Source organism: Oncorhynchus clarkii, chromosome 16 (assembly GCF_045791955.1).
Source record: "Oncorhynchus clarkii lewisi isolate Uvic-CL-2024 chromosome 16, UVic_Ocla_1.0, whole genome shotgun sequence".
NCBI lineage: Eukaryota > Metazoa > Chordata > Actinopteri > Salmoniformes > Salmonidae > Oncorhynchus > Oncorhynchus clarkii.
The window spans coordinates 56862492-56881695 of record NC_092162.1 but is presented as its reverse complement, the minus strand read 5'-3'; the positions used below and the strand labels follow the sequence as shown (position 1 = coordinate 56881695).

The window sequence follows — 19204 nt, the reverse complement described above, 5'->3', positions numbered from 1 at the left end:
TATTGGGCAATTGTCTTTAATATTAAAAAAATGATTTGAAATCTAATTTACATTTTGTCTGCCATGTCTCTTCCAGGAGGTACATTTCTTTTTTATTGTAAACGTGAGAATGTTGTTTATTTCATGTTATTTTAATAAAATGAAGTTAAACTAATGTGCGTAAGTGTTCAACACCTTCCATTCTTTGTTGCTACTAACTGGTAAAAGGACTGTGTTCACTCATAACAATAACTGTCAATCAAAGTGTATGTTGCCTGTGCACGAACAAGGGCATTGGTTGGCTATGAAAAATTGCGATGACACAGACTTTGGCCATCTACATTAAAATAAATATTAAAAAGATAGACATTCATATAACACAAAAATGATAACCCTGACACTGATTGTGTATGCCGTAAAGAGCTTCTTGTTTTAATGTGAATTGTCCCAGGCAGGTACAAAAGACGTTGAGACACTGATCTCCACCATTAGACTCACCTCAGTAGGATACATGTGCAAGACTTTGTAGCTGGGTACAATGTTTGCTGTTGCAGTAGCAGTGTGGTGCAATCTCACTGTGGATCCCATCTAGACAGGCCACTAGGGGATTCCACCATTGGGAAATGGCACTAGGTGCACCACAGCTATTGGCAGTGAGGATGGGACTAAATGATAACACAATCTCAACAAAGCTATTGGGTAACACATACGTTGAAGCTCCTTATGTTAAATTCACAACACCTTTTACAGTCATAGACCATTATGTTTTTGTGTTCTATAATGTCTGATGGCCCTGATTTTTTCCTTTCAGTTGGTCATCAGACCTAATTCGGGGACTGATGACAGGGCGTAAGTTTTAGCAATGTGTTTTCCTGTATCTTATGAATCATGTGTGTCTCAGAAAACTTCAGTGAAGGGAAAAATAGCCCTGGGGTCATCAAAAGTGGTGAAACACAAGACCAAAACCATCTCTGTCTTCTGACCTCTTGGCTTCTATTTCTGTGGAGTTTTGCTGCGTGTGTGTTTAACTGTTCTATTTCTGCTTTCTGACAGGCCATAGAGAGCGACTCCTTAAAATAAGACAAGCAATAGAATACAAAGATCTAATTCTGATCTGACCCTATGGTGACAAGAGCTCCACCTGGTGGGAATGCTGCGATCATGTTGCTGTCTACGTAGCTTTGACACATGCTTCCGATTCACCCTCCTTACACAGTGGTGGCTGTAGCAGATCCAGCGGACTCTAAGTGGGCTACACTATCCACGACCTACAAGCACACGCATGTACACAGCATCCTCTTGCACATACAACGAATCCATCTCTGCACCCCCCCCCCCCCCCCCCCTCTCAAAACAATAACTGTCAATCAAAGTGTATGTTCCCTGTGCATACAAGGCATGTTTGTCTATAAGAAATCACAATGACTCTGACTTTGGGCACCAACATTAAAATAAATATTCAAAAGATAGACACTTATACAACATATAAGATTATAACACTGTAGATAAGTGTACTGCAAGGCTACTTACTACCTGTGATGCACATTAATTCACTTTGGCAGAATAACTATTGTACCATTTCCCCAATTATGTTTGGAATAAACTAAAGAATTTGAACCATGCCATATCTCATTGTAGATAGAATACACTATGTATAGCAATAATCACAGCAACGAATCCCTTTGAGAACTGCCTATGTAGCATCAATATGAGTCAGAAACAGTTATTCTAGTGTCAAAATGTACTAAAGAGTAAATACGATAATTTTGGTCATAAAGTCAGTATTCGTCTAAAATGGATTTTGTATCATCCGTGCAACACAAAGGTTAAATTAATGTTGGGTTTTGATTTGACGATGTCCATTTGCCCACTAACATGGGGTGAACAGCTGCGGCGATTGTTCTTTATCCAATAGCATAGACAGTGAGACAGACCTGCCCAGCAGCTCCCACTGTTTATATAAGACAACGCGACTTTGTTTACATAAAACAACACACCGCACATTTATTAACTTGAGAAATACTGCACCAAACATCTTAGTTAGATGTAAAATTGAGCAACTAAAATATAATCAGCAAAAACGTTACCATTTATTACTGATATCTTGAGTTATCATAGATTCATTCTTAGGATTTTGAGGAAGTGAATACGATAATAGGCTTCTGCGTCTACAGTGGCTCATGGGGGACAAACATCATTAACCAAACGCGGAATCGGCCAGGAAACACCTCCAAGACTGAAATCTCGTTTTTCTAGTGAGCAACAGAAAAACACGTACCAATCGTTACCTTAACACGAGCACTGACACGTTTTGCCTCAGCAACAGTGGAATATCAAGACATTGCATAACATCATGAAGCGATGGCAGCATCTCTGACATATTCACCACTAGATGGCAACATTAAAATGTACTTTAAGTATTTATCAGGAAGGATATTAGTATTGTTTATACAGGTGATTTATACATAACACAGGATAGCATATTTCCATGGTAGTACATGTTACATTATACACTGAAATGTTTAGAGGGGGTGAAGTTGAGGAAATATAAACTAATAGACGTTTTCACACTCATCTAACCTCTCAAAAATTCTTCAAAGACATGGAAACTTACATTAAAAAAAGACATAATGAACAATGTATTACGATAACACACATTGTTTTTCACAGTATATAACACCTGTAGGTATCTGCTTATTTTATTTTAGGATGCCCCAATAAATGTCGTGTAATTAAAAGCAATTCTCCTTTCATCCCTTTAATTAAAAAGCATGGTAGAAGACATAATAGCTGCAGTTACAGCAAGATGGTAGGAAGCTCAGTAATGGATCATTCATAATGTATTATAAACTGGGTGGTTGGGCCCTGAATGCTGATTGGCTGAAAGCCGTGATATATCAGACCGTATACCACTGGTATGACAAAACATTTATATGTACTGTTCAAATTACGTTGGTAACCAGTTTATAATAGCAATAAGGGACCTCGGGGGTTTGTGGTTGTGGCCAATATGCCACGACTAATGGCTGTATCCAGGCAATCAGCGTTGCGTCGTGCATAAGAACAGCCTTTAGCCATGGTATATTGGTCATAAACCACACCCCTCGTGCCTTATTGTTTAAATAGAGTTCACAGATCCTTCTATTAAACAACAAGTCCCAAGAAAACAGACTTAACCCTCACTTGTCATGGAGGTCACTTGTGAAGCCAGACATTTGCTTTAACTGAGAGCCTGATGAAAACTAGCCTGGTCTCAGTGACTATTGCTGCTATGATATACATGACACAGAAGAGTTGACCAAAGCACCAACAGATCTGGCTAGATAAAGACCTATAAGGTTCTGCATATTGTTATAATAAACACACTAGTTGGATAAAACTGTACTGTATAGCACAGGATGTTGGTGGTACCACCAATATGGGCAGCAGGTTGCCTGGTGGGTAGGAGCATTGGGCCAGTAACCAAAAGGTTGCTGGATTGAATCCCAGAGCAGACAAGGTCAAATCTGTCGCTCTGCCCCTGAGCAAGGCAGTTAACCCACTGTTCCATCAGCACAGATGACGTGGATGTTGATTAATGCAGCCCTCCGCACCTCTCTGATTTAGAGGGTTGGGTTAAATGCAATTTCCATGTGTTTGATTCCATTTGCGCCATTATTATGAGCCGTCCTCCCCTCAGCAGCCTCCACTGCTGTATAGTCTTCTTTTCTTCATAGCTGTTAAACTGAGTCTCCCACTACTCTAGTACAGGTCCCTCATGATTTCCTGTAGTAGGGGGTGCAGACACATCTCCAGCTCCTGCTTCTTGAGCAGGTGGATGAGCCGGATGTGGTCAGCCACCAGCGGCCGCAGGTCGGTCATCTTCTGCAGCAGCCTGGCAAACAGCTGGGGGCAGTCTGGGTGGATGGTCTTCAACTGCAGCTCCAAGGCCTGCAGTACTGCCTCCTGGAGGTCCTCGATGGGCTTCACATTCACCAGGCCTGGACGGTCTAGAGTAGAGCACAACAAGGTCAAGGTTAGAGGTCACCAGAGAGTGGAAAGTGCAAGAGGAGAGAGGGAAATAGAGGAAGATTGGACATACAGTATACATCAAATGATCTGAAGTTGCAATGTCCTGATGAGCAAAGTCCAAGGTCAATTGAAATGATACAGCATAAAATTGGTCACCATTGTTTTATATCTGGTCTCAAGCCCAATCAAGCCATCTCAGAGCAATAAAACACCTAATCCTGCAGTTGAGGTCAATGGAAGGCAGACTGTTGGGGATAGAAGAAGGATGCCATATTGGCGCACAATCAACAAATCTGATCAAACAAAGTGGATTTTCGTCAAATCCGTCATGATTGATGTATTGTAACAGGCCCACAATGTGTTTTCTAAAGTCTGATTTTGATATATATGACTGTTTTTGCTGCATAACATTGAGAAGTTCCTTTTCAGGTTTAGAAAAAATGACTGCTAAATGCTAAATCCGGTTTGTATAAACTGGTAGAATAGCTAGCATACAAAAATTGGTGGTGGTAGCCAAAGTCATTTTGAACTGTAATGCAGTTGATTGGTGACGATAACATGAACATGTATTGGGGTTGACATGCATACAAGCAATATACTTTGATATTTACCTCAACATAGTGTGAAATACACATACTGTATAAACAATCGCCTTAAGGCAGGCTAATTTTGCTAGAGGGCAATGAGAAGAATCTGGACCTTTTCCCCAAAGCATCTTTCCCCCACGCGTTTGGGATGAGTTCCATTGACCTCTTTACCGCATCTATCTAACATACAGTTGAAGTCGGAAGTTTACATACACCTTAGCCAAATACATTTAAACTCAGTTTTTCACAATTCCTGACATTTAATCCTAGTAAAAATTACCTGTTTTAGGTCAGTTAGGATCACCACTTTATTTTAAGAATATGAAATGTCAGAATAATAGTAAAGAGAATGATTTATTTCAGCTTTTATTTCTTTCATCACATTCCCAGTGGGTCAGAAGTTTACATACACTCAATTAGTATTTGGTAGCATTGCCATTAAATGGTTTAATGTCTCCTTGATTGCACGCACTTTTTCAGTTCCGCCCACAGATTTTCTATAGGATTGAGGTCAGGGCTTTGTGATGGCCACTCCAATACCTTGACTTTGTTGTCCTTAAGCCATTTTGCCACAACTTTGGAAGTATGCTTGGGGTCATTGTCCATTTGGAAGACCCATTTGCGACCAAGCTTTAACTTCCTGACTGATGTCTTGAGATGTTGCTTCAATATATCCACATAATTTTCCATCATCATCATGCCATCTATTTTGTGAAGTGCACCAGTCCCTCCTGCAGAAAAGCACCCCCACAACATGATGCTGCCACCCCCGTGCTTTACGGTTGGGATGGTGTTCTTCGGCTTGCAAGCCTCCCCCTTTTCCACCAAACATAACGATGTCATTATGGCCAAACAGTTCTATTTTTGTTTCATCAGACCAGAGGACATTTCGCTAAAAAGTACTATCTTTGTCCCCATGTGCAGTTGCAAACTGTGGTCTGGCTTTTTTATGGCGGTTTTGGAGCAGTGGCTTCTTCCTTGCTGAGCGGCCTTTCAGGTTATGTCAATATAGGACTTGATTTACTGTGGCTATAGATACATTTGTACCTGTTTCCTCCAGCATCTTCACAAGGTCCTTTGCTGTTGTTCTGGGATTGATTTGCACTTATCACACCAAGTACGTTCATCTCTAGGAGACAGAACGTGTCTCCTTCCTGAGCGGTATGACGGCTGCGTGGTCCCGTGGTGTTTATACTTGCGTACTATTGTTTGTACAGATGAACGTGGTACCTTCAGGCGTTTGGAAATTGCTCACAAGGATGAACCAGACTTGTGGAGGTCTACAATTTTTTTCCTGAGGTCTTGGCTGATATCTTTTGATTTCCCCATGATGCCAAGCAAAGAGGCACTGAGTCTGAAGGTAGGCCTTGAAATACATCCACAGGTACATCTCCAATTGACTCAAATGATGTCAATTAGCCTATTTAGAAGCTTCTAAAGCCATGACATAATTTTCGGGAATTTTCCAAGCTGTTTGAAGGCACAGTCAACTTAGTGTTTGTAAACTTTTGACCCACTGGAATTGTGATACAGTGAATTGTAAGTGAAATAATCTGTCTGTAAACAATTGTTGGAAAAATTACTTGTGTCATGCACAAAGTAGATGTCCTAACCCGACTTGCCAAAACTATAGTTGATAACAATACATTTGTGGAGTGGTTGAAAAACAAGTTTGAATGACTCCAACTTATGTGTATGTAAACTTCTGACTTCAACTGTAAATGCATAAATGTAAAACGGAAAAACACCACCTCCACTGAGGATGATGACAGCGAGGAAGAGCGCCGTATCACTATCGTCCAGCTCCAGCACGTTGAATTTTACCGCAAACTCAAACTTTGGCTCCATCATCTCACAGAAGGGCTTCCTCAGACTCTTGAGGAACTCCCGGGTCATGAAGATCTGTCCGTAGGCGAACAGTGTGCCATCCTTGTTCATCAGCGGCGCCAGCATGATCAACATGACCTCGATGACCCCGTACTTCAGCAGGGTCACCTGGTCATTTATGTCCAGCTCTGTCAATCCAGGGATACTCTTGGCAAACTCTATGATTTCTCGTACAGCTTCGGCGGTGCGGAACTGAACCTGCCGGAAAAAGAAGAGCTCCAGCTCCCCGGCAGGCTCTTGAGGGGGCAGGACAGACCTCTGGTGCTCCAGGAAAGGGAACTGTCTACTGTTTATAAAGTCCTGACCCGCTGTCAGGGACTTCATGTCATGGATGACAAATGGCTGGAAGGAAAGAGAGACATCCCTTAAAAACAATGTATTATGAAGCATTGCCATCCATTGCCATTCATTCTATTGGCAATTTGTAGTGATTCAGTATTCGGCCCCTTGCTGATGCACAACGGGTTAATCTAACTAGGAAATAAAAGATCAAGTAAAATCCTGACTTTTAGTGAAAATATATCTGATTCTCTAAAGTATAAATAACTGTCTATTAGTTATTTCCTCTTAGACAAGCTGAGATGACCCAATATTACTGCTTCCTACTGTACACTGATATTTTGCTACCAGTTAATCAGGACAGAGTGCATTTTCCAAAAACTGTGATATTCAAATATACAGAACCAAATGTCTGGTGTGTGTGAGAGAGAAAGAGGTCAAGTGGCTTTCAATGGCTCTGTTCTGACTCATATTACAAATGTTCCATTGACATCAATGCAAAATTTATGCAAAACTTTAAATATTATGTGCATGTAGTTGTACAGTATCTCAAGTAACAATTGGGCCCTTACTGAGTTTCCGTGGGTCTTCCCAGACAGGATGGCTCTGGCCCTGCTCTTGGTCAGGGGGAAGTGTCTGTGATAGGACAGACACAGCTGTCTGGACAAGGCTCTCAAGTCCACTGACTCTGGGCTCCTGGGGGACACATCCATAAACTCAGCCAGCAGCTTCTCTCTCTCCTCCTGGGGCATCCGGCCGAAGCGGATGGCTGCGTGGGGACATCAAAATCATTATATTCTAGCCTGGGTGCCAGTCAGACTCTTTCTGTATTGAATAATGCTACACGTCACTGGCTGCCCAAACAAGACAATGACAAAGACGTTGGAGGAAGGAATGTACTTCATCCTGCTGTGTAGAAACCTTTCCAAAGACTTAAGGCCCGGTTTCAGACAGCATGACCTGCTGTTGAAACAGTTCACATTGAATATGTTTAACATCCTTGATTAAGCCTGTGACAGTCATGGAATTTTGGATGACGGTCATTGGTCAGCCAAATGACTGGGTCACCTTTATAACCGTTCGAATAGCAACAAAAAAATAAAGACGCACATTTTCTTCTCTACTCCGCTCCTGACTGTGCTGCCATAGAAATATAATTCATTAAACGGGTGTCCCTGTTCCAGTCAATAATGGCATAATGGGTGGACTGACAGCTATTGCGAGTGCACCCATAGGAGAAAAGCAGGAAGTAAAAGCAGAAAGTGTACCCATCAATATGTGCTGTGATTTGTTGATTCAACTCAACTTACATTAGAAAAAATACATTCCATTACATGAGCCACATCAGTTAACATCACCGAAGCAATCATTTGAATGAACATTCTACATTACCATGGAAATGATTGCTTAAGTGATAATGTCCGAGAAGCCGGTGTTTGGAGGATATATTGGCACGGATGTTGTTCGTTGAGGGCCAACAAACCGTGCCAAAATATCCTCCAAACATCGGCTTCAAGGGCATTATCACTTAAGCAATAATTTCCATGGTAATGTAGAATGTTCATTCAAATGATTGCTTAATTAAGTGATAATGCTAGAGAAGTCGATGTTTGGAGGATATATTGTTGTTAGGTCTGAGACAAAGTCAAAATGTTACATTTGTTTAAGCTGTCTTCTAGTGACAATTATTTGGATACATCCATAACAATGAGCTAATGAGGCACGACTTCGCCTGGCATAGAAAATGTGCTCACTCGTTAGGACAGTGTTGTTCAAAGGAGCTAGCCAACAACACAGCTACAGTAACATGATCACTTCAAACTGAAACTGGAAAGACCTCAAATTAGCTGTGTTTCATGTGAAATTCTTTCAACATTTAAAAAATATTTTTTGTATATCTCCATAAAAATGATGCCAGCTTATTCATGATTTCGACTGGCTGAGAAACGCTGCCTGCTTGTCCGTTTCGTCCTGACTCCCAACACGTTCATTACTATGGGACAGCTGGAGATCGAATTTTAATATTGTTTCAATTTTGCAAATGTCGGAGAGACAGACAGCTAGGTTTATACAAATCTCCGCTGTTGAAAACAAAATGTTAGTCTAAAATAAATGTGAGAATGTCTAGATGCTTTTTATAGTGGAGATCAAGTTTATATGTTGCTTGGCTGGGCTGATGAGACAGTGGATTACAGAGTCAGATGGAACAGAGAAAATAGGCATTTTAACATCATAGATTTAGCCAGTGGCAACTTGTGGAATAGAGATCGGCTGGAATGCAGTTTTACCTAACCAATCAGCATTCAGGATTAGACCCACCCATTGTATAAATCCCAATACCATGCAGACATTGCGAGTGTACCCATGAGTTTACCAGTCAAATTGCCATGATTAGAGGTTCCAAACCCATTCTATTCATTCTATTTCAATGCGTGCTGGTGCTGCAGGGAGGGGGACGTTGCCTAGGAGCAACAACGTTTCATAATGTTGTTAAGAGTCCATGTTATTGCAAATTAATAAAAAAGAAAACTGAAATATCACATTTAGACTTCCATTCAAAAGTTTGGGGTCACATAGAAATGTCCTTGTTTTTTAAATAAAAGCACATTTTTTGTCGATTAAAATAACATCAAATTGATCAAAAATACTGTGTAGACATTGTTAATGTTGTTGAAAACGGCAGGTTTTTTATGGAATATCTACATAGGCCTACAGAGGCCCATTATCAGCAACCATCACTCTTCTGTTCCAATGGCACCTTGTGTTAGCTAATTGATCATTAGAAAACCCTTTTGCAATTATGTTAGCACAGCTGAAAACTTTTGTTCTGATTAAAGAAGCAATAAAACTGGCCTTCTTTAAACTAGTTGAGTATCAGGAGTGTCAGCATTTGTGGGTTCGATTATAGGATCAACATGGCCAGAAACAAATAACTTTCTTCTGAAACTCGTCAGTCTATTCTTGATCTGAGAAATGAAGGCTATTCCATGTGAGAAATTGCCAAGAAACTGAAGATCTCGTACAACGCTGTGTACTACTACCTTCACAGAACAGCGCAAACTGTCTCTAACTAGAATAGGAAGAGGAGTGGGAGGCCCCGGTGCACAACTGAGCAAGAAGACAAGTACATTAGAGTGTCTAGTTTGAGAAACAGACGTCTCACAAGTCCTCAACTGGCAGCTTCATTAAATAGTACCCGCAAAACACCAGTCTCAACGTCAACAGTGAAGATGCAACCCCGGGATGCTGGCCTTCTAGGCAGAGTTGCAAAGAAAAATCCATATTGCAGACTGGCCAATAAAAATAAAAGATTAAGATGGGCAAAATAACACAGACACGGGACAGAGGAAGATAGGAAAAAAGTGTTATGGGCAGACTAATCTAAGTTTGAGGTGTTCGGATCACAAAGAAGAAAATTCATAAGACGCAGAAAAAATGAAAAGATGCTGGAGGAGTGCTTGACGCCATCTTTCAAGCATGGTGGAGGCAATGTGCTGGTCTGGGAGTGCTTTGGTGGTGGTAAAGTGGGAGATTTCTATAGGATAAAAGGGAAAGCTATCATTCCAATTCGCAAAACACCATGCCATACTCTGTGGATGGCACTTAATTGGAGCCAAGGTTCTACTACAACAGGACAATGACCCAAAGCACAGCTAAAAACTATGTAATAACTATTTAGAGAAGAAGCAGTCAGCTGGTATCTGTCTATAATGGAGTGGCCAGCACAGTCACCGGATCTCAACCCTATTGAGCTGTTGTGGGAGTAGCTTGACCATGTGGTACATAAGAAGTGTCCATCAAGCCAATCCAACTCGTGGGAGATGCTTCAGGAAGCATAGGGTGAAATATCTTCAGATTACCACAACAAATTGACATCTCGAATGCCAAAGGCCTGCAAGGATGTAATTGATGCAAATGATTCAATTAAAAATCATTATTTATAACCTTGTCAACATCTTGACTATATTTCCAATTCATTTTGCAACTTATTTCATGTGTGTTTTTATGGAAAACAAGGACATTTCTAAGTGACCCCAAACTTATTATTCAGACCTTTCACTCAGTACTTTGTTGAAGCACCTTTGGCAGCGATTACAGCCTCAAGTCTTCTTGGGTATAATTCTACAAGCTTGACACACCTGTATTTGGGGAGTTTCTCCCATTCTTCTCTGTAAATCCTCTCAATCTCTTGTCAGATTGGATGGGAAGCGTTGCTGCACATATATTTTCAGGTCTCTCCAGAGATTTTGGATCAGGTTCAAGTCTGGGCTCTGGCAGGGCCACTCAAGGAAATTCAGAGACTTGTCCCGAAAGCACTCCTGCGTTGTCTTGGCTGTGTGCTTCTGGTCATTGGCCTGTTATAAGGTGAACATTCGCCCCAGTCTGAGGACCTGAATGCTCTGGAGCAGGTTTTCATCAAGGATCTCTCTGTACTTTGCTCAGTTCATCTTTCCCCTGATCCTGACTAGTCTCCCAGTCCCTGCCACTGAAAACATCCCCACAGCATGATGCTGCCACCATCATGATTCACTGTAGGGATGGTGCCATATTTCCTCCAGATTTGACGCTTGGCATTCAGGCCAAGCGTCAAATCTGAGTTCAATCTTGGTTTCATCAGACCAGATAATCTTGTTTCTCATGGTCTGAGAGTCATTTAGGTGCCTTTTGGCAAACTCCAAGCGGGCTATCATGTGCCTTTTACTGAGGAGTGAATTCCGTCAGGCCACTCTACCATAAAGGCCTGATTGGTGGAGTGCTTTAGAGATGGTTGTCCTTCTGGAAGGCTTTCCCGTCTCCACAGAGGAACTCTGGAGCTCTGTCAGTGTGACCATCAGGTTCTTGTTCACCTTCCTGACCAAGGCCCTTCTCCCCCGATTGCTCAGTTATGCCGGGCGGACAGCTCTAGGAAGAGTCTTGGTGATTCCAAACTTCTTCAATTTAAGAATGACGGAGGCCACTGTGTTCTTGGGGACCTTTGATGCTGCAGAATGTTTTTGATATCCTTCCTCAGATCTGAGCCTCAACACAATCCTGTCTCAGAGCTCTACAGACAATTCCTTCATCCTCATGGTTTGGTTATTTCTCTGACATGCACTGTCAACTGTGGGACCTTATATAGACAGGTGTGTGCCTTTCCAAATCATGTCCAGTCAATTGAATTTACCACAGGCGGACTCCAATCAAGTTGTAGAACATCTCAAGGATGATCAATGGAAACAGGATGCACTTGAGCTTAATTTCCAGCATCATAGAAAAGGGTCTGAATACTTATTTAAATAAGGTATTTTAGTTTATTATTTGTAATACATGTGCTTACATTTCTATAAACCTGTTTTCACTTTGTCATTAAGGGGTATTGTCATTAAGGGGTATTGTGTGTAGACGAGGGAAAAAAAGAATTGAATCCACTTTAGAATAAGTCTGTAATGTAACAAAATGTGGAAAAAAAAGTCAAGGGATCTGAATACTTTCCGAATGCACTGTATATGACAAACCATGACTCTTAAAAATATTGGTAAGCAAATATACTTTTCACAACAATGTAGTGGCTTACCATCTTGTGACATGCCCACAAGCAGACATTTCTGAAAGCGACAGTACTGGCATTTATTCCGGCTCTTTTTGTGAATCCGACAATGCAGATCACAGTGGTCATACACCAGTTTTAACCTCATGGTTCTTCGGAAGAATCCCTAAGAGAAAGGCAGAGAACATGTAGATTGTAGAATCATAAAGCAGCAACAGACTATAATTATTTTACAGAATTTAAAAAAAGAAATGTGATCAATGGAAACAGTGGGCTTGATATGAATACAAGGTTTACGGTGAGTGTTTATGTGTCAGGGTTAAATCCTTACTAATACATGACCCCCTGGAGGTTAAATAGCAAGACGTTTGTTTTGTTTTTATGCTCAAATGTGTAACAATGCATTTGTGTAGCTTCAAGCAAACACATACTGTCAAGCCACCAGAACCTCATTTGGTAGGTCTCAGTCCTACCTTGCAGCCCTCACAGGCATGGACTCCATAGTGGAAGCCTGAGGCCGTGTCCCCACACACTCTGCAGTCAATGTAGAGCAGAGTGCTGGGGTCTGTGTAAGTGGGGGACTTGGAGTGAAGAGTGGGTCTGGACAGGCTGACAACGCTACAGTTGCTAGACCAAAGAGGGGACATGGACTCCTCTTTTAACGAACCTAAACAAAGACAAATGAGAACACAATGAGATACAGATGTAGGATCTTCATTTGAGCCTGTTTGCTACAGCTGGAAAATAATCCTGCAGCAACAGGAAATGTGAATTATTATGTGGATTATAATTAATGAACATTTTTGTAGGGGTTGATACATTTTTCGTAGGGGAATCAAGTCTGAAATGTCAAACTTTCAAACTTCAGAAGCCTTTTTAAACCTTAAATACACTGCATATTTTACATTTCCTGCATTGCTGGAAAGTTCTCTTGCAACAGGGTGATCAAATTAAGATCCTACATCTGTATACATAGCATCACAGGCAAGAGAAAAGACTGTGTGGCAATTGCTTTAACATAAGATTACCTTTATAGATCATTAAGTTATTACACTTTAGTAAATGCCAGATTTAGTAAAAGTCCCTTACAGTAGACTTACATTGGTACTCACTGTATGTGTAGTTGTATGGGTAGTTGAATGAGTGGTTTCTGTGTGGGCTGTGGTTGGATGAGTGATTTCTGTCTGGGCTGTGGTTGAATGAGTGGTTTCTGTGTGGGCTGTGGTTGAATGAGTGGTTTCTGTGTGGGCTGTGGTTAAATGAGTGGTTTATGTCGGAACTGTGGTTGAATGAGTGGTTTGTGTCTGGGCTGTGGTTGAATGAGTTGTTTATGTCTGAGCTGTGGTTGAATGAGTGGTTTATGTCTGGGCTGTGGTTAAATGAGTGGTTTCTGTGTGGGCTGTGGTTGAATGAGTGGTTTATGTCTGAGCTGTGGTTGAATGAGTTGTTTATGTCTGAGCTGTGGTTGAATGAGTGGTTTATGTCTGGGCTGTGGTGGTGGGGACTGTTGAGGCTGTGCTCTAGGGAGGAGAGGTAAAGGTGGTCCAGGGTTGACAGGGTCTTCATGTCAGAACTATTCATCCTGTTGTCCATCTCTGCCAGGTCCAATGTGCCCAGCTCAAAAGTCATTATAGGTCACCATCTCTGGATAAGAAGACAACAGTGAAGAGGTCAATTAACAGTATGAATCTCTCAATTTACTATAAATAAAGCTATCAAGGAGACCACAAAAGAGGCAAACCATTCATTACCAGTGCTACTATAAATTGGTGTAATTATTATAACTTCAGCCTGTTAAAACTAAGAAAAACAATTGGACTAATTCTACATTTGCACTAATTTGGGCAAACAAAGGAATGCACTTTCATTCAGCTTATTGAAATGTTTAAGAGATAAGAGAGCGACAACTAACTAAGCGGCCCGCTGGTAGGAACTCTCAGCCCCACAGTAAGTCAACACAACTTTCTGTACTGTACCATTTCAGAACATTTCTCCACTTTCTCACATTAGGTGAGAAAGGTGAACATAGCCACGTTCACTTCAACTCAAAGAAAGACCTTTAGAATTGACAGGTACAACTACCCCTCTCTCTGTCTCTGTCTCTGTCTCTGTCTCTGTCTCTGTCTCTGTCTCTGTCTCTGTCTCGCTCTCTCTCTCTCTCTCTCTCTCTCTCTCTCTCTCTCTCTCTCTCTCTCCCCCTCCCTCCCTCTGCAGAAATCAAGATAAGATTTTTTTTTGAGTGTAGGATGATAAATGGCCGCCTGTCATCTGTAGCTAATCTTTCAAAATTAATGAGAAAACTTTCATAGGCAGCATATGTGGGTGTGTTTGTGTGTGTGTTTGTGGGTGTGTTTGTGTGTGTGTGTGTGTGTGTGTGTGTGTGTGTGTGTGTGTGTGTGTGTGTGTGTGTGTGTGTGTGTGTGTGTGTGTGTGTGTGTGTGTGTGTGTGTGTGTGTGTGTGTGTGTGTGTGTGTGTGTGCGTGCGTGCATATCTGAGTGCGTACGTACATGTCTTGCATAATGTATAAAGGATATTTAATGCTGAAACCCTCATATTAAACACCAATGGTATTCACCAAGTTGATGGTTTATATTTAGGATAATGTTTTACTGCTTTGTCATCCTATTTTTGATTTGAAAATCTTCTTATCAAATATTTTACATATGATCAGGATACACAGAAGGCCAGAGCTAATTACAGACACCAGTAAAATGTTTAAGTACCCAAAGGGGCCACTAGATGTCTTCTGATAGATTACAAAAAATCCTTGTAAAATTCAACAATTCTAGTAGTTTATCAGTAAACTTGAAACGTTTCAGTAATATACCCTTCCTTTGCAACCCTAATGATGAGTGCTGACAAATCATCTACACATACCTTAACAGAAGACTGACGTCCTGTGGAACAGTCTTGTTACCTAAGTGGTATGATTGAAAAGGTTTGTGTGTTAGAAGTTGGTAAACAGGGAACACCGTAGAATTACGGTGATCATATTGAGGTCTGGATACTACATTGTAAAAAGTCATTAGTTCTGCTAACATTTTTTTTTTCTCGTGGACACCCGTTGCTTAGAACCACTCGAGTAACCTAATTTAAAGTATTTCAGTATTCAATACTTTATAGTAATACAGTGACATCTCCATCCATATGATTATCTTTTAAAGTTGTAAATACTTAATTGTTATGTGTTTTATGAGCTTTTTGCGACTAAATTAAATGATGTACGATTTAAGTTACTTGAAGAGGAAAATTTGTTGTAATGAACATACAAATGTAGGGTCCCTTCTACTTAAATTGTTAACCTTCATTTAAAAAAAAATCTCAAGTAGTAAGTAGTTCTGATTAGTCATTTTCAGTGGTCATGTCTTAGTGTTTAACATTGTTTTAGGTATTTGACCATTTGTAATTTGAACCCCCCTTAGCAGGCATTTTTGGGCACAGTGATCATTCCTCTAGCAGTAACTGGAGGTAGAGCTGTAAGCCTTACAGGATGCAGCATTATCCTCTGTCATTAAGACTGGTGAACATTACCGAGTTGATGGTGGGAATGGCTTGTCTCATTATTGAACGTCAATTTGATATCCGTTCATCGTGATCAACTACACCTCATAGCACAACAAACTGCTTAATACTATTTTAGAAATATACTTTTATTTCTTCAAACATTAATACAACATTGTGTAAAAGTACCATGAAGTCTAAACATTTTGAAATACCCACAATTCTTTAAAAAAGAGCCACGTGCCACTATTATGAATTAATAACTTGTAAAAACGTAATAATTCTATATCAGCACAACACAGATAATCAAGTGTTTTTTACGTAAATATCAATGTCTTATTACTACCTTATTATTTTAAGTAAAGACGTAAAACATAATAGAATCAGGTATGAACAATTTATTTAATACATGTTAGATTGACTTTAAAATATTAAACAATCATAACTGGTAAAACTCAATAACTAGATTATCAGAACACAAATAAATAAAGATGTATTTACTCAATAACCTAATAATTGTTAACAGTACTCAAAAATGACATATGAGTTAGTATCACTTTTATGATTTGAGTTCTACTGGCTGTTGGAGATGTTTGAGTAAACACTACACAATTTATTTAATGAGTTAGGCAGTTACTTTATAATAATAGAATAATAAAAATACAATTGTATAAATTGATAACTTGGGTGGAATAAAATAAACATTTATCAAACTGTCAAAAGTTGACAGTAGCATATATTCGAATTACAGACAAACTAGCATATAAATTGACAAAATAAATCCTTATTGTAATCCAAAAAGGTTTTGTATGTCCATGCAAATAGGTCAAGATAAATTGTCAAATGAAACAAAATAAAGCCTTTGATGGATTTAAAACCGCTATCAGTAGTGTTCATGAACAACCTTGACAGACAGTTGCACTTGTTCACCTTTTGAAACTAGATAGCAGTCTACAGTCTCACGCAATCAGAATTATTAAAGGAAGATGTAGCTTAGCCTACCTGTCTTGATCTGCAACACAAAATATCAACTCGTTCTTCACTATTCACATATTCAGCAATATGTCTTCCTTTTTCTTGATCACGGGGTTGCTTAATAATAGGACAGGTTACATGTGGGTCACGCAACCAGTGTTTGAATAGTTCCCTTCGCGAACTGCATGGCTTCCCATCTTCCGTCCCGCCTCCATTTACGGGTTGGACTTTGGAGTAATTCTTCACTGAACACTGGGCACAAACCTATTGCACTGAGGGATTATCGGATTTCATAGATAGTAGAATGGAATAGTAGAATGATGTAGGCTACTGTAGACTAGTTTATGAGATGTAGACTGTAGACTGTGTTCATGAATAGCCTTGACAGACAGTTGTACTTGTTCACCTTTCGAAATTAGATTGTCAGAGCACATTTTACATTCTCACGCAATCAGAATTATTCAAGACAGATGTAGTTCAGTTGGCCTGTCTTGATCTGCAACACAAAATATCAACTCGTTCTTCACTATTTAGTTGGAGTTGGACTTTGGAGTAATTCTTCACTGAACACTGGGCACAAACCTGTTGCACTGAGGGATTATCTGATTTCATAGGTAGACTGGAATAGTAGAATGATGTAGGCTACTGTAGACTAGTTTATGAGATTGTATAATTATCATATGAATATTGAAGTAAATAACTATTCAGAGCAGCAGTACATATAAATCCATAGGTTTACAGTAGACATAAACTCACAGGCCAGTTTTTTTAGGTACAACACCCGGTTCACAAAAATGGATCCTCCAGACAGTGAGTCACATGGTCGTGGCTTGCTATATAAAGCAGGCATCAGGCATTCAGGAAAAGGAGGACAGAGCATGCCTCCATTCTCATTGACAGGGCTGTAGTGGAGCAGGTTGAGAGCTTCAAGACCGTTTGTGTCCACCTCACCAACAAACGAACATGGTCCCAGCACACCAAGAGGAGACGATAAAACCTATTCCCCTCAGGAGACTGAAAAGATTTGGCATGGGTCCTCAGATCCTCAAAAGTTTCTACAGCTGCACCATCGAGAGCATCCTGACGGGTTGCACCACTGCATGGTATGGCAACTGCTTGGTATCCGACCACAAGGCTCTAAAGAGGGTAGTGCATACGGCCCAGTACATCACTGGGGCTACTGCACGGCAAGCGGTACCGGAGCGCCAAGTCTTGGTCCAAGAGGCTTCTAAACAGCTTCTACCCCCAAGCCACAATACTCCTGAACATCTAATCAAAAGGCTACACAGACTATTTGCATTGCACCCCCCCCCCCCCCCCCCTTTTACGCTGCTGCTACTCTCTGTTATTATCTATGCATAGTCACTTCAATAACTCTACCTACATGTACATATTACCTCAATCACCTTGACTAACCGGTGCCCCCGCACATTGACTCTGTAACGATACCCCCTGTATATAGCCTCGCTATTTTTTCTTAAAACTGCATTGTTGGTTAATAAGGGCTTGTAATGAAGCATTTCACTGTAAGGTCGACACCTGTTGTATTCGCCGCATGTGACAAATAACATTTGATTTGATATGATTATGTTTGATTGAATGTTAGAATGGGAAAAACTAGTGACCTAAGCAACTTTGAACGTGATATGATAGTTGGTGCCAGGCACGACACACCCGAAATGGTGTGACAAACAAAAAACATCCAGTCAGCGGATGAGAGAGGTTGAAGGAGAATGACAAGAATCATACAAGCTAAAAGGCGGGCCACAAATGTGGTGTGCAGAAGGCGACCACTCCGGGTTCCACTCCTGTCAGCTAAAAGGCGGGCCACAAACGTGGTGTGCAGAAGGCGACCACTCCGGGTTCCAATCCTGTCAGCTAAAAGGCGGGCCACAAACGTGGTGTGCAGAAGGCGACCACTCCGGGTTCCACTCCTGTCAGCTAAAAGGCGGGCCACAAACGTGGTGTGCAGAAGGCGACCACTCCGGGTTCCACTCCTGTCAGCTAAAAGGCGGGCCACAAACGTGGTGTGCAGAAGGCGACCACTCCGGGTTCCACTCCTGTCAGCTAAAAGGCGGGCCACAAACGTGGTGTGCAGAAGGCGACCACTCCGGGTTCCACTCCTGTCAGCTAAAAGGCGGGCCACAAACGTGGTGTGCAGAAGGCGACCACTCCGGGTTCCACTCCTGTCAGCTAAAAGGCGGGCCACAAACGTGGTGTGCAGAAGGCGACCACTCCGGGTTCCACTCCTGTCAGCTAAAAGGCGGGCCACAAACGTGGTGTGCAGAAGGCGACCACTCCGGGTTCCACTCCTGTCAGCTAAAAGGCGGGCCACAAACGTGGTGTGCAGAAGGCGACCACTCCGGGTTCCACTCCTGTCAGCTAAAAGGCGGGCCACAAACGTGGTGTGCAGAAGGCGACCACTCCGGGTTCCACTCCTGTCAGCTAAAAGCAAGA

General features: G+C 41.2%; 1 protein-coding gene across 3 annotated transcripts; it reads right to left on the bottom strand.

The window, feature by feature from the left end:
• Positions 1–2380: 2380 nt before the first annotated feature.
• LOC139368793 (peroxisome proliferator-activated receptor gamma-like) lies at positions 2381–16913 on the bottom strand. Of its 3 annotated transcripts, none has more exons than XM_071108139.1 (8): positions 16775–16913; positions 15149–15188; positions 13371–13914; positions 12744–12937; positions 12298–12436; positions 7316–7512; positions 6329–6806; positions 2381–3968 (listed from the first exon to the last, which is right to left on the bottom strand). In XM_071108139.1, exons 3-8 carry the CDS (start codon positions 13897–13899, stop codon positions 3721–3723), a joined length of 1785 nt encoding a protein of 594 aa, XP_070964240.1. In that variant the 5' UTR covers positions 13900–13914; positions 15149–15188; positions 16775–16913; the 3' UTR covers positions 2381–3720. The 3 variants fall into 3 exon arrangements, with proteins under 3 accessions (XP_070964240.1, XP_070964242.1, XP_070964241.1); XM_071108141.1 differs by having other exon boundaries at positions 13383–13914; positions 16775–16909; XM_071108140.1 differs by lacking the exon at positions 15149–15188 and having other exon boundaries at positions 3586–3968; positions 16775–16897.
• Positions 16914–19204: the final 2291 nt, after the last annotated feature.

Coding starts and splice junctions, on each gene's coding strand:
- LOC139368793 (XM_071108139.1), bottom strand. CDS start 13,899: ATGACTTTTGAGCTGGGCACATTGGACCTGGCAGAGATGGACAACAGG. Junction 12,938..13,370: donor CACATACAGTGAGTACCAAT/GTAAGTCTACTG, acceptor GTCTTTGTTTAG/GTTCGTTAAAAGAGGAGTCC. Junction 3,969..6,328: donor TGTCATCATCCTCAGTGGAG/GTGGTGTTTTTC, acceptor GCTCTACTCTAG/ACCGTCCAGGCCTGGTGAAT.